Raw genomic sequence first — 15,000 nt, 5'->3', positions numbered from 1 at the left:
CTTAGGCCCTGTATCCTGTAAAGGTGCTTTTTTGTCTGTCTTAGAAAACGCCATATAAACAAAATTGAATTGAAATTGAATTGAAGTGGAGTTGTAAAGTAAACAGCACTTAAGGTCATTATATAAGATGGGCCAGACTTCCTCACACTGATTGATAGATTATAGACCAAGAAAAATTCAACTCTGCCTTTAATCACCAATACAGGCTTATTTTGACTATCCTCTTCCTTGTAAATTGACATGAAGAGCACCACACATGACCAAATTGAGGTATAGGCTGTGATTTACAGGTTTTTGAACCACTGAAGATGAAAGCTTTAACAAAGCTGTTTTTTGTTTGGACAGATAACCCTTAGGTGAAATGGTATGTAGGTATGATATCAGTTACAGCTTTACAAAAAAAACCCCCCATCATTAAATATGCAAATGAACATGCCTGACCTATAATGCTCCGACTGTAATCAGTCACCCTGTCAGAAACCCAATCTCTGAGAGGGACAGGGTGAGATAAATAACACAACAGCAGAAAAACAGAAATTAGAAACCTAACCCTTCCGCTACAACAATGAAACTGGATGAGAGGAGGTGGAGAGAAAGAAGAAAAAGAGAATGAGAAAATGCTCTGTCATTTCTAAGTGTCACTGAATGAACGAAGAACTCTGTTGAACTTTTGCAAGGCATTGTGGTAACTCAGTGGAGGCACTTCCTTATATTTCATATTTGAAAAGGTTGAAAAGATATTCTCTCAGATATTCTCCCCATTTCTCACTGCTGTCTGCTTTTATCAATAGACTAGAATGGAACAGACAGGGACTCTTAAGCTGCAGGACAACGTCAGTGTATTTGACTGCCTGTGTGTTGTTCGGCCAGAGTTGGAGGACAGTTAAAGTGAGAGCTGAAGAGCTGTTTGCGTTTGCTGCCAATTACCGGCTATCTCTCCTGCCTTTGGAAACGTGTCTGTGGTGTTGTGACAGGACCACTTTTTTCATTATTACTCAACCCTCTCTCTGGTTTTGCCCCCTCTCTTTCAGATGAACATGATGCAGTCCAGAAGAAGACTTTCACAAAATGGATCAACGCTCAGTTCTCCAAGGTAACAACCGCCCAACCCATTTAAATTACTGGTATAAACACCTTTTAGGGCTTTCCCCAAGGTTTCTGTAGAGTTTGGAGCCTGCATAGTTCACAGTGTATCTTTAATGCTGCAGTAACATTCAGAGAACGTTTTTTCGCGCGGCTACGTGAGCGTATTAGAGAGCTCAGAGATCACAAAGCTAAAGTCCGCTCTCGTGAGCTGATGGGAAGTTCGGTATTGGGTCTGAAGCAGGGTGTTTTGTTTTTTTGTTTTTTTTGTTTGACTGCTCGCCTGTTTATAGCACGCACTAAGCTCCAGGAGCTCACATTCTTCCCCCGTAATCTTGCCTTGCTTGGAAAAATGGGAAAAGCTCCTTCACAGAAGCGGACTGAGCCAAAACAGTAAATGGACCCAAATGTAATCTGTGGTCTTCAGCCAACCTCTCTTTGGTACATTAGTCAAATTTGTGCTAATACCGCTCTACAGCGTCTCTCAACGATGCTAACTGAGTGCATGTTGTTTGTGCTGAATTGGCCCGTCGCCAGTTTGCTCACTGGAGTGGAAGGTAATGTGTAAGTGAATACAATCCAGTGTGCTAGTGCTAACCTGCTAATGCTAGTTGCCAAATAGGCATGGAACATACAGTGAGATCAGGTGCATTCATCTAATTGTGTGCCCCCCCCATCTACTGACTTAATATAGACATGAGAAAATTTAGATAATCCCAGATTTTAATGAAAAGGTGAAGTCTGGGATTATTGAGGTACAACTTAATTGTTACATGGGAGAGCAGAGGAGAGTGTGGGTTGATGGAGAAGTAAGGTCAATCTCAATTTTTTTGTTTTTTACCTGTTCATGTGCACGTTCACATGAATGATTACGTGCTCCACTGTACATATCCAAATATGTTTTGAAAACATGAGGTAGTGACCTCGCTTATCAAAGCCTCCAAGCCTTCATACGTCCTGGCCTGCAGCTCTTGCTTTTGATTTGTCCTGAAATAAAGGAAGTTTGGTATGATTGGATAAAGATGTCATCAGTCCTCTATTTAGAAATAAAAATGTCTGATGAACCATCATTCCCAGATGACCAAGATCCAGTGACCTCTAAAACTCCATTTGCCAAGAGTTCACTGGGCTTTCTCATGTGAAAATTGTCCTCTCTTATTCTCTCTCTCTCTCTCTCTCTCTCTCTCTCTCTCTCTCTCTCTCTCTCTCTCTCTCTCTCTCTCTTTCTCTCTCTTTCCCTCTCTCTGCCCCCCTCCCTCGCCTCCATCCCTCCCTCTCTCTCTCTCTTTTTCCCTTTCTCTTTTTTCCACTCTCCCTCTCTTTGTTTGTTTGCTGTGTGTAACGGGCTCTAGAGCCATATGTGAAAGTTATTTTTAGAAAGAGTCAAGGGTGGTTGTTACCACAGGCCAGCATTTTCTGTGATGTCCTGAAGTCTAGCATGTTCCTCCAAATCTTTCCCCTTCCTCCACATTTCCATGCCTCCTGCTTATTTCAGATTTTGCTCAAGTGGTTCCCGAGCTTGTCCTCTTGATTTGTTACAGAAGTCCTCTAAGGGTTAATGGGATATTCTGACTAATTTTATTGTTGGCTTATGGAAGTTGACCAGGATCGGGTCTCTTTACAGTGCAGCAGTGCGGTTAGGTTGTTTGTTTGCTTCTCTGAGTGGTACCTGAATCAGTGTTTGCTCACTGTGATGGGGCTGTGTATTTCAGTGATGTGGACAGTCACTGATTAAACCTTGATTAAGTTAGCTCTTCATTCCCACATCAGTGAAACCCACCTGTTTGACCCCTGCTTTGGTAAAATATAAAAGAGACAGATGAATCAAGTCAAAAACTTAGATGGGCGTGTGTGTGTAGGTGCGCACACACACACACACACACACACACACACACACACACACACACACACCACACAGACAGTGTTCAAGTTGGGTTTTGTAAACATTCTGTTTTGGTTGTTTGAACGTTCTGATGGGATTGTTTGTTTTAGACGGGGAAGGCAGCCATTAAGGACATGTTCTCTGACCTGCGGGATGGCCGGAAGCTTCTGGACCTGCTTGAGGGACTAACGGGAAAAACACTGGTGAGTTGAAGTGTGTGTGTGAGGGTGTGTTTGTTTGTGTGTGTGAGAGAGTGAGAGAGAGAGAGGATGCATGCGCATGTGAGTGCACTTGTGCGCGCCCGCGCGTGTGTGTGAGAGAGAGAGAGAGAGAAGAATGTGAAGCATGTTTTGTAAGTCTAGAGTTTGTGTTTAATTTTTAACCATTGCATTGCTGTCATTCAGCCAATTACCCGAAACCCAGGGTCTGTCTGTCAGTCCTGTGTGTCTAACTACACAGGTAGGTGTGTGTGTGTGTGTGTGTCAGGGACACCTGTTGGCTGGCAGAGTGTGTGGCTCAGCCAGTCAGTGGTTGTTAGATGAAGTGTAAATGGTTTTGCTGAGTGATAATAAGGGCTTAGTATGGAATGGCACGTCTCAAAGCATTTCTCCACATATCTCACCCCATACAGCTGCTCTCTGTTGCTCGCCTATCTCTCTCTCTCTCTCTCTCTCTCTCTTTCACACACACATACTCTATTTTTAAACAGAACTTCATTGGCAAACAACGACAGAGTATTTAAAAACATTTTAAGATGTTTTAAAAACATCTTTAAAAAAATGTCTTTTTTATTTTTTAAAAGTGTTGCACACCCTTACACACAATACCAGTGCACAAAGCCTTTTTGGCATCAAATTATGATGTGATTGATAGCAGTGAAATGATTACAGACGGGAGTGAATCTCAACTATGCCTTACAGCAGTTGTCTGTCTCTCCATCCAGCCCATCCCTAATTATAGCTCTCACACACATATTAGCCTGTGTGTGTGTGTGTGTGTTTGTTTTTTTTCTTTTTATGTGCCAGTGTATAGTTTGACCTTCCAGCCTGTGAGAGCTCTAAGCTGAAGCCTTTTGTTGTGAGTGTAATTCCATCCATGTGACTGTAGTTGTGAAAATGAACTCTCGTTTTCTGATCAATCCGAACGGCAGACTGACTACAGGACTTTGCGGTGCTATTGTCCTGTAATCTGTCCCTAGTACAGATAACACGATTCCTACCACTTGTCCTCACCTACACAATAGACCCAGTGTTCTCTCAGCTCTCGTATCCTCAGTGTGAAATTGACCGTTATTTTCCCTTCTCTCTTCCTCTTGTGGGTTTTTTTTTTTTTTTCTCATCCAGACCAAAGAACGTGGCTCCACTCGAGTTCATGCCCTTAACAACGTCAACAGAGTCCTACAGGTCCTGCATCAGAACAATGTAAGTGCTGCAACTCTCTCTTTCTTTTTCTCGCTCTCTCTCTCTCTCTCTTTCTTTTTTCTTTTTCTTTGATTGCCTGTGACCTTGATGAAGCAGGTTTTACCCTTGGGCGGCTGTTGGCTCTAATATGTGTGAATATTGCTTCCTCCATCTGTCTGCCCTCTGTCAGTCACTATTACTGAGAGATGGACAGACAACGCCTATGGTGAATGTTTGTGCGTGTGTGTGCGCGTGCGTGTGTGCGTTCACGTGTGTATGTATGCGTGTTTGTGGGTCTGTGTGTTGAGGGGAAAAGCTGATGAGAGTGTTTGTGGAGGACTGATGAGGATGTTTCTATGGTGTTGACTGGAAAATCTGTTTCCATGTGTCTTAACATGTTTGTGCCGGGGCATACACACATGCACCCAAAGTTGTACACACTGCTCTCATTCCACAATCCTGCCATCAGTCCCTGGAAACCTCAGTGTGTCGTGCCAAAAATGCACTGGGAAAGATGGAATGCGCTGGAAAGCAATTTGAACTTTTTGACATTCAGTCGTGTTGATTTCTGATTACCTCATGAAAATGGTACCCTTAAGTGCTGTGTGTAGTCTTTAACCCCCGTCCCACACCCACACACACACACACACACACACACACACACACACACACATACACGCATACATGCAATCAATCCATACCTCATTCTTCGCTTACAAAGACTGACCATACAACTGCACCATGTATGATCTTGTCAGTTCATGGGTTTCATTTTCTAGCTTTACTCCACAAACATTATGATATGGCAAACACTCTCTCCTCTGCCAGTACCCCTATAACATCAAAGTGCTGAGATAATATCAGAGATAACATTTAACATCAAGTACAACCACAGGGCTTTGGACCTCCTCCTACTCCTTAATTAGCCGTAACATGAATTTAAGCTATTTGGACACCAAGGACACTTTGACCCTTACAGCAAAAAGATAACTCATGACCTCTTGTCATCAAGTGTAAGTCTTGTGTGCTAGGCATGGTCAAACACACAGACACACACACAGACACAGACACACACACATGCATGCACGCACGTACACATGCATACTTCAGACATCCCCACCACTGGATATATTGAATATGCCTCTCTAATTCACTCACATACATGCATATACATGCATACACACACACACACACACACATTTATGCAGACACACAGTTAGCGATGTTTGAATTTTGCAGTTTTCCATACAGGTCTTTTTCCTGAATAATAGTTGGCCTTTGATGTAACAGTTTTAAGTCATCTTGTGTAGTTTTGCTCTGATAGAAGCAAAACTACAAAATGCTCAGGACCTAAGCCATGTCAAATCAGGGTGACCATGTGAATTTTGGTCTGAATAGAGCTGGGCAACACAGTCTACTCTCCATCGCCACGTCTTTGTTTCACTCTCTTTCAATTCTGTTCAGATTTTTCACAAAGCTGTAAATCACTCAGAGGAATAATGACCCTCCCATTCTCTCTTTCTCTCTCTCTCTCTCTCTCTCTGCAGGTGGAACTGGTGAATATTGGAGGCTCAGATATAGTGGACGGGAATCATAAACTAACTTTGGGTCTAATCTGGAGTATAATCCTGCACTGGCAGGTGAGTTTCCAGAAGCTTGAGACTCTTACCTCCCCATGCATCTGCTCTGTCTCCCCTCCCCATCTCAACCTCCTCTTCTCTCTCCCCTCCCCATCTAAACCTCCTCTTTTCTCTCCCCTCCTCATGCCAAACTCCTCTCCTCTCTCCCCTCCCCAGCCCAATCTCCTCTTCTCTCTCCCCTCCCCATCCCAGCCTCCTCTTCTGTTTGCTCTGCACTCACAAATCCCATACCTCTTACCTTCTCCATAATTTCGCTGTAACCGCTGCACCTCCTCCGTCCTCCCTCCATGTCCCTCCCAACTCATCTGTTTGCTCTCTGCTCGCAGATCCTCAAACTCTCTCCACCCCTGCTCTTCTGTCTCCTCTCACTGCCCCACCCTTGCTCCCCTCACTTGTCTCCTCTATGCATCCAGACACACAGCAAACATGGCTCCTCTATGAGCTCACTAAACACATTCTTTTCAAAGAGGCTTTTTAGAGACATTGCCATTAGGGGTATGTGTGTGTGTGCGTTTGTGTGCATGTGCGTGTGTTTGTGTGTGTGTGTGTGTGTGTGTGTGTGTTTTTCCAGAATGAGAAGCGAGGCATTTAAAAGCTGTTGAAAGGATGTTTATGCCTGTGAGCTGGACTGAGATTAATGTTGAAAGAAGATGTATGACAGACTGTTTTTACTGTGTGTGTGTGTGTGAGATCAGGTGAAGGACATTATGAAAGATGTAATGTCCAGCCTGCAGCAGACAAACAGTGAGAAGATTTTGCTCAGCTGGGTGCGCCACTGCACGCGCTCCTACGATGACGTCAACGTCCTGAACTTCACCACTAGCTGGGCTGACGGCCTGGCCCTCAACGGCGTACTACACCACTTTAGGTAAGATAATTACACAGGCAAACACACAACAGCATGCAGCAGCATCCTGTAATGCTTCAGGTTAGATCAACACACACACACACACACACACACAATCACATGCACAAATACACACACACACACACACACACACATGCGCACACCCACACACACAGAGCTTCAAGTTAGATCAAGACATGTGCACACCCACGCTCACGCGCACGTGTGCACACACACACACACACACACACACACACACACACATACAAACACAGATATGCCACACACACAGACTTACACACACACACACACACACACATTCACGGTGGGAGAGACACCATCATGCATTACTTCATATCAGCCAGAATCCTTCAGTTGATGCCTAAAGAGGAAAACTGACCAGTCTTTTGATTTACACATGGGCATTTTTAATGTCTGACTCTCTTCTGAATACCTAAAAGAAAGACGCCATCAAAACTGTTGTTTGGAAAGAGTAATGAGGCTGCACATTTTTCTTTACCTCCTCTTCTTTTCCTGTTGTTTTTCTCCCTCCTCCAAACATGTGGCTGAATTGAGACAGTCATTAATGTAACAGTGTTAGACAACCTCAGTTGCATTTGCTGTGTGAGTCTGGGAGTCCAAAGCCGTGGCGGTTCTCCTGCCTGTACTGTTGTGTCCCACAGTCGACTGGTTGCTGGGAGACAGCCTCCTACAGCATGTGTTTGCACTGCAGGAGTCACAGAGCTCCCCGACTGCCTGCCGCTCTCAGGGGAAAGGGGCCACAAGGTCTATTGATGGGGTCAGAGGTCGCCAGGGTGTGTGTACACAAACCGCGCGGCCTGTTTATGCCAATCATGTCACAGCTCGTCGTACACACATCTATGCACACGCGCTCACACACACTCACGTACATGCACAGCGAGACTATGAACTAAGGACACACATGTTGTTTTTAGACTTGGTCCTAGCTTCTCTGGCATTCTTTTCACACACTCCACTCCACAGAACAGCTAATGCTCACAGGCTTGGTCCACACACAGGTCCTCACCACAGCAGTCTCTGTGTTTGGCCCATAGTAGAATAACTTTACACAGCAGTAGAATAACTTTACACAGCAGTCTCTGTGTTTGCCCCAGAGTAGAATAACTTTACACAGCAGTAGAATAACTTTGCACAGCAGTCTGTGTTTGGCTCAGGGTAGAGTAACTTTGTACAGCAGTCTCTATGATTCGCCCAGAGTAGAGTAACTTTACACAGCAGTCTCTATGATTGGCCAAGAGTGGAATAACTTTACACAGCAGTCTCTATGATTGGTCCAGAGTGGAGTAACTTTACACAGCAGTCTCTATGATTGGCCAAGAGTGGAGTAACTTTATACAGCAGTCTCTATGATTGGCCAAGAGTGGAATAACTTCATACAGCAGTCTCTATGATTGGCCAAGAGTGGAATAACTTTGCACAGCAGTCTCTATGATTGGTCCAGAGTGGAGTAACTTTACACAGCAGTCTCTATGATTGGCCCAGAGTAGAATAACTTTGCACAGCAGTCTCTGTGTTTGGCCCAGAGTAGAGTAACTTTACACAGCAGTCTCTGTGTCTGTTCCAGAGTAGAGTAACTTCACACAGCAGTCTCTGTGTCTGTTCCAGAGTAGAGTAACTTTACACAGCAGTCTCTGTGTCTGTTCCAGAGTAGAGTAACTTTACACAGCAGTCTCTGTGTCTGTTCCAGAGTAGAGTAACTTCACACAGCAGTCTCTGTGTCTGTTCCAGAGTAGAGTAACTTTACACAGCAGTCTCTGTGTCTGTTCCAGAGTAGAGTAACTTTACACAGCAGTCTCTGTGTTTGGCCCAGAGTAGAGTAACTTTACACAGCAGTCTCTGTGTCTGTTCCAGAGTAGAGTAACTTTACACAGCAGTCTCTGTGTTTGACCCAGAGTAGAGTAACTTTACACAGCAGTCTCTGTGTCTGTTCCAGAGTAGAGTAACTTTACACAGCAGTCTCTGTGTCTGTTCCAGAGTAGAGTAACTTTACACAGCAGTCTCTGTGTCTGTTCCAGAGTAGAGTAACTTTACACAGCAGTCTCTGTGTCTGTTCCAGAGTAGAGTAACTTTACACAACAGTCTCTGTGTCTGTTCCAGAGTAGAGTAACTTTACACAACAGTCTCTGTGTCTGTTCCAGAGTAGAGTAACTTTACACAGCAGTCTCTGTGTCTGTTCCAGAGTAGAGTAACTTTACACAGCAGTCTCTGTGTTTGGCCCAGAGTAGAGTAACTTTACACAGCAGTCTCTGTGTTTGGCCCAGAGTAGAGTAACTTTACACAGCAGTCTCTGTGTCTGTTCCAGAGTAGAGTAACTTTACACAGCAGTCTCTGTGTTTGACCCAGAGTAGAGTAACTTTACACAGCAGTCTCTGTGTCTGTTCCAGAGTAGAGTAACTTTACACAGCAGTCTCTGTGTCTGTTCCAGAGTAGAGTAACTTTACACAGCAGTCTCTGTGTCTGTTCCAGAGTAGAGTAACTTTACACAGCAGTCTCTGTGTCTGTTCCAGAGTAGAGTAACTTTACACAACAGTCTCTGTGTCTGTTCCAGAGTAGAGTAACTTTACACAACAGTCTCTGTGTCTGTTCCAGAGTAGAGTAACTTTACACAGCAGTCTCTGTGTCTGTTCCAGAGTAGAGTAACTTTACACAGCAGTCTCTGTGTCTGTTCCAGAGTAGAGTAACTTTACACAGCAGTCTCTGTGTCTGTTCCAGAGTAGAGTAACTTTACACAGCAGTCTCTGTGTCTGTTCCAGAGTAGAGTAACTTTACACAACAGTCTCTGTGTCTGTTCCAGAGTAGAGTAACTTTACACAACAGTGGAAACTAGTGTGACTCCACCACAGGAGGCTCTCCGCGCGGCCCAGACAAGTCAGAATTTCTAAAACATTTGTCCTCCCCTGAACTGGTTACACTAAAGGAGAATTTCAGTACTTCAGACAGGCAGTTTTCAGTCTACACATGGAAATGAACTATGTAGTTCCTTAGAAGAGTTTCATATGGTCTGATTAACTGGAGGACTCTTTCATGCTTGGTGTGGTCTGAAAGCCACTGCCCACACCCTCTCTACCTGTTTAAACTCTTCTCTTCTCCCTTTTCTTTCTCTTTCTGTCATGATATCTCCTAACCACTGTATTTTATTGTGGGTACACTTTGATCTGTTTAAAAGGTTTAAATCTCTCTTATTTATTTGCATGTTTATTTTGTTAAATGAGCACTTGTAAACATTTGGTCCTGATCAAGTGGCCATCAGACAAATGGATGCGTCAGTCCTAAGATTAAATCACTGGGATGGTTTTTTTTTTCTCCCTCTCAGAGTGCAGTTAGCTGCCTGCTGAGGAGGTTTTTTTTTTTTTTTTTTTTAATGTGAGGGACAATTTGCTAAGTTTTGTTTCTGTCTTATTCTCAGGCCTCACGCGTTCAGCTGGGAGACGGTTCTCAACATGACACAGGTGGAGAGGCTTGATCACGCGTTCAACTTCGCCAAAGACGAACTCAACATCGAGAGACTGCTTGACCCTGAAGGTAATCGTCATTTCCCCGCATGCAGTTGTGTCTCTTGGAGAAACTAAAACTGAAACCTAGTACCTGAAAGACCTACATTTCACTTCTGTTCATGTCTATACAAATGTGTACGTTTGCTGCAATACTGTTACAGATATACAGATACAGAATACATATAAATATATATAAAATTCACACAGGACATTAGATTAGACAGCATTAGCTCCAGGGTCTTTCATAACCATCAGTAACTCACCGTATCCATAGCCACTCTTTTCTCTCAAAGAGAGGCAATTCTTTTTTCATGCTTTTGCCTGTCATAATCTGAAGCAGATGGCTACAGGCGACTCTGATGAAGACCCCACTCCTCCTCCACGCTTTTGAAAACACTTAGAGTAGATGTGAGGAAATGGGCCAATCTAATTGGATTACACGCCATTCCCGACCACACGTAGATATGAACCATGTCCGTTCACAGGTTGGCCCCCTGTGATAATGGTCTGTTTTGGACTCAGTCTCTCTCTCTCTCTCTCTCTCTCTCTCTCTCTCTCTCTCTCTCTCTCTCTCTCTCTCTCTGTGTCTGTCTCTGTCTCTCTCTGTCAGATGTGGCCGTGCAGTTGCCTGATAAGAAGTCCATCATTATGTATGTGACCTCCTTGTTTGCCGTGCTTCCTAACGACGTTACCATGGATGATATCAGGGAGGTGGAGACCCTCCCCAGGAGGTACAAGGGGGAGACAGAGGAGAGCTCTCAAACGCTCTCTGCACAGGTGAGGAGAAATGCCACGGAGACTGCAACCTGTCACCGCGCCTCCCTACCACAAAACGGTCTCTCACTCAAAGATAATGAATGTTCATTTTGTGATTATTTATTCATTAGGGCTTTGGTTTCTAATCCTGAGGGTACATTCCTCAGCTATTTTTTCCATGTCTGACGTACCACAGAGAGAATAGTAGGACCCTTCTGCAGTACTGTGTAAGACTGTCGCCCTTAATGACTGAGAAGTTTGCCTGTCACTTTTATGGACAAGATTACACTGGGATTTTAAAATAGAATGAGCAATAGTTTGGAATGGTGAGAATTGTAGGTTTTGGTCCGACATTATCATATAGTTTCTCCTTTTTTGGGATGTGGCTGAAAGAGATGATAAAGTTGTTCTGAAAGTACAGAGTCTGCTTTTGGAAAGGGAGTAGAGTCCCCTATAGGAACTCTTCAGATTTCTCTCTCTGTCTCTCTATCATGCTCTCTTTTTCTCTGTCTGTCTCCATCTTTCTCGCTGTCTCTCTATCATGCTCTTTTCTCTGTCTGTCCCTCTCTTTCTCTCAGTGTCTCCATCATGCTGTCTTTCTCTCTGTCTCTCTATCATGCTCTCTTTTTCTCTGTCTCTCTCTTTCTCTCTTTCTCTCTGTCTCTGTCCAGTGGTCAGAGTGACTCATGCTCTTCAGTGCTCTGTCTCTGTCACACCCAGCAGTGCTGTTTTGGCATTGGAGTGACGTGCTCAGACACACACACACGCACACACACACACGAGGACACACGCTGAAGCACACACATACGGACAGACGCTCAGACAGACAGACACTCAGCTGGAGTAATGAGTGTTAGTCTGACCTGCATTGTGGATAGGAGCAGAGTTTGGTCGTTTGAAGTGGAAAACTGATTGCTTGTTGTCAGGGCGCGCTTTAGGAGCGGAACAAATGAATCACTCATCATGTCCTTACAGGCACTTTGGGAAGACCCCTCACTGTTTCTGTGTGTGTATCAGAACTGTAGCCTTGAGAGACAATTCTGGAAAGTCTTTCTTAAAGGGACACGCCAGCGGAAATGAGGTTATTTTTGCTCCCCGCCTTGTCTGTTAAAAACTGTACTTTGTTTTTATTTATTTATTTTTTTTTACATACATGTCTTTTTGTGTATAGTTAGCTGCTGCTGAAAGTTGAGACCCTCTTCAGAATTACTGCACGCGAGGAGGAGGAGAACAAACAAACAAAGGGCTCGTTCAAAAATCCTTGAAAAAGTTTGTCAGACATCACGCTGATACAGCACTATAGAGGTCTTATGTCGACTTTTGTTGACTTGTTGCTTTACTACATGCTAACTGAGGATGTTGAAGTATAACACATATGGATAGATGGATAGGTTTTTCAGGCCCCATCTGCATTACATATCAACACACCCTCAAAATGGGAGGCCTGGATTTACCCTGAAATCGGACTAAAACAGCAAACTCACTAACCAAGCCATTTGTCGACGTATTGTTTCGGTTGAAATACACTGAACCCGTTGTTCACATCTGTCCCATTACATGCCGACATTAGATGGTCTCATTTTGTTTCTGTCCACGTTCAGCAGCAGTTAACTCCTGCACAAAAATCCCTACTACGGTTTTTTGACAGACAGCTTGTTTCCATTTTGAGCGGCGTATTCCTTTAAAGGGCTGTAGACGTCTGTTGCAAAGAGCCTTGGATTTCCTAACGCAGAGGAAGTTCGACAACAGAGGGGAACAAAGACAAGCTCATTCTTAATTTCCACTCCGGATCCATGTTTTAGAAAACACTGCCAACACGACGTAAGCCCAGTCCCCCGGCCGCACCATTAAACAGACCTTCACTGGTCCCTCTCTGTGGGGCATACTGCCATTTCCATGTCATTTAATCAACAACATATCTTTGTTTGTTCTCTCCCACAGTTTATACTGGGGATATGACGTGCGCTCGCGGTGTTTGGAACGGAGTTTTTGTTTTATTTTATCGTAATTGTGCATATATGGTGTATTGGGCGAGAGAGGGAACAGAACTATGTTTGCAGTCCTTCCATATGGTCATAATCATTGAGCTCTCTCACTGCCAAACCACGGCTTTCTTCTCTGCAGTGAAGGGAGAGATTTCAGCCCTAGTCTCCTTGCCCCCGGCTTTGCGCTCTCTCATATGCAAAGAGCCGGCCTGAATGAGATAAAGCAGTTTTATTCTACAGTACATGGGTGGGACCGCTCATATTTTTTTCAAACAAATGACTCCTTTCTCCATACGAGGGGGCATTCCAGGCTACTTGTGTTGGCTTATTTATTTATTTGTCATGCAGCAGAAGAAAGCGTTTTTTGTGCGAAAAAGACATGAAACTTAGCATTTTTCATTCGATTTTTTTCCCCTCAGACTTTTAATGCTCCAGGCATTTTTTGTCTCACGAACATGTTTTTCTTGGTAAATCTGTTTGTTTCTTTTTGCCATTCTTAGTGTCTTTATAAGCACACAGCCCAATGAAAATGTATAGATTTCTTTTTTTAGACTCTACCTGTATAGCAAGCCAACGCATGCTCGCAGAGGCCTTGTTTTACTCTAAGCATCTGCCTATAACGAAAACCCAAAAAGTGAAGTTATTATTCAAACACAGAACTAGATGAAGCTTGCCAGTCAGCGTGAATGAAAGTTCTGGAATGAACTGGATCTTTTCTCCTGTGTTCATGGCCTGCATCACATGATCACTCTTTTGGTACTGACCAGTTTCCTAATGGTTTACAGAACTTTGCCAGGTTTTAATTTATTAACATTTTATTAACATAGTTTTGTGTTTTGTTGTTTGGTTAAAAGACGCTTTGAAGGCTACATTTCAAATACTGCGACATTCTATAATGAAAAAAGTCTAAGTTTGAAAGTACATATATATGAGACTTATTAAATGAATTCTTCTGAAGTTCACACCCAGGGGTAAATGATTTGGGTTCTTTGCTCTCCATCATTATCTCTCCATCTCCACCCTCCTGTCCTTTTTACTCTCCCTTTCTCTTTGTACACTCCTGACCTTTACTGTGCCTGTAGGAATTTTGGGGAAGCCCCAGAGACTGGGTGTTAACAGTGACTCTCTCTTTGGCTCAGAATGACATAATATAGAGGCGTTTCTCCCTTGCCCTAACCCACTTATCATTATTTTTCCAGTATGGTAGCATTTGGAATGCTGATCAGCCTGCTCTTATTAGACACACACACACACACGTGCACACACATACACACACACACAAATGCACACGTATCACTGTTTCGGCTTGGTCTTTGTTCTGTGACATTTTAATGCTGGGTATACTATGGTGTGTAGGTTTCCTGTTTAAATGGTAGCCAAGGGTGTGTGTTTAGGCTGTTATGCTCCTCCTGGTAGCTTTTGTTTTTACAGACTTCAACTGCAGTCATGATTTTAATGTGTGTGTGTGTGTGTAAGTGGGTGTGTGTATTCATACTTTCAGTCAGCTGTGACCCAAGAATGTCCAATTCTGCTGCAGAATAGCCAAGGCCCCATGATGGGTGTGACTAATAGTCAAAAACCTGGTGGTTAAAGGTCTCCAGTCTTTGTTTTGGAGCTTTGACGGGCTGAGCTCTGCAACTCAAACCCAGTTTTGTGTTTCTCTTCACATTTAATTCCATAATGTCCAGTTTAGTTTTCAGTTCTTGTATATAACAGTCTATGCAAATTAAACATTATTAAAATGTCTCAAATTACATCAGCTATCTCATTGGTCTTAGGCCTAAGGCACTGTTCTTGGATTGGCTGGGTGCTCTAACCTGTGTTTGTGTCGTTGCAGGGATTGGCTGTGGAGGCTGAGGAGGCGGGCAGCA

General features: G+C 43.7%; 1 protein-coding gene across 4 annotated transcripts in view; it reads left to right on the top strand.

Moving 5' to 3' along the window:
• utrn (utrophin) overlaps positions 1-15,000 on the top strand; it is a 157,100-nt gene that overhangs the window by 17,419 nt on the left and 124,681 nt on the right. For all 4 annotated transcript variants that reach the window (XM_030786403.1, XM_030786402.1, XM_030786400.1 and 1 more), the window contains exons 3-10: positions 1,032-1,093; positions 3,076-3,168; positions 4,309-4,386; positions 5,913-6,005; positions 6,701-6,873; positions 10,301-10,416; positions 10,999-11,165; positions 14,967-15,000. The exon at positions 14,967-15,000 is cut by the window's right edge and continues 173 nt beyond it. In XM_030786403.1, coding sequence (XP_030642263.1) covers positions 1,032-1,093; positions 3,076-3,168; positions 4,309-4,386; positions 5,913-6,005; positions 6,701-6,873; positions 10,301-10,416; positions 10,999-11,165; positions 14,967-15,000 — 816 coding nt within the window. The remainder of the gene's footprint in view (positions 1-1,031; positions 1,094-3,075; positions 3,169-4,308; positions 4,387-5,912; positions 6,006-6,700; positions 6,874-10,300; positions 10,417-10,998; positions 11,166-14,966) is intronic.

The sequence above is a fragment of the Chanos chanos genome, chromosome 10 (assembly GCF_902362185.1).
Source record: "Chanos chanos chromosome 10, fChaCha1.1, whole genome shotgun sequence".
NCBI classification, from domain to species: Eukaryota; Metazoa; Chordata; class Actinopteri; order Gonorynchiformes; family Chanidae; genus Chanos; species Chanos chanos.
The sequence above is the reverse complement of the archived record's forward strand: the minus strand, read 5'-3'. Positions and strand labels throughout refer to the sequence as shown.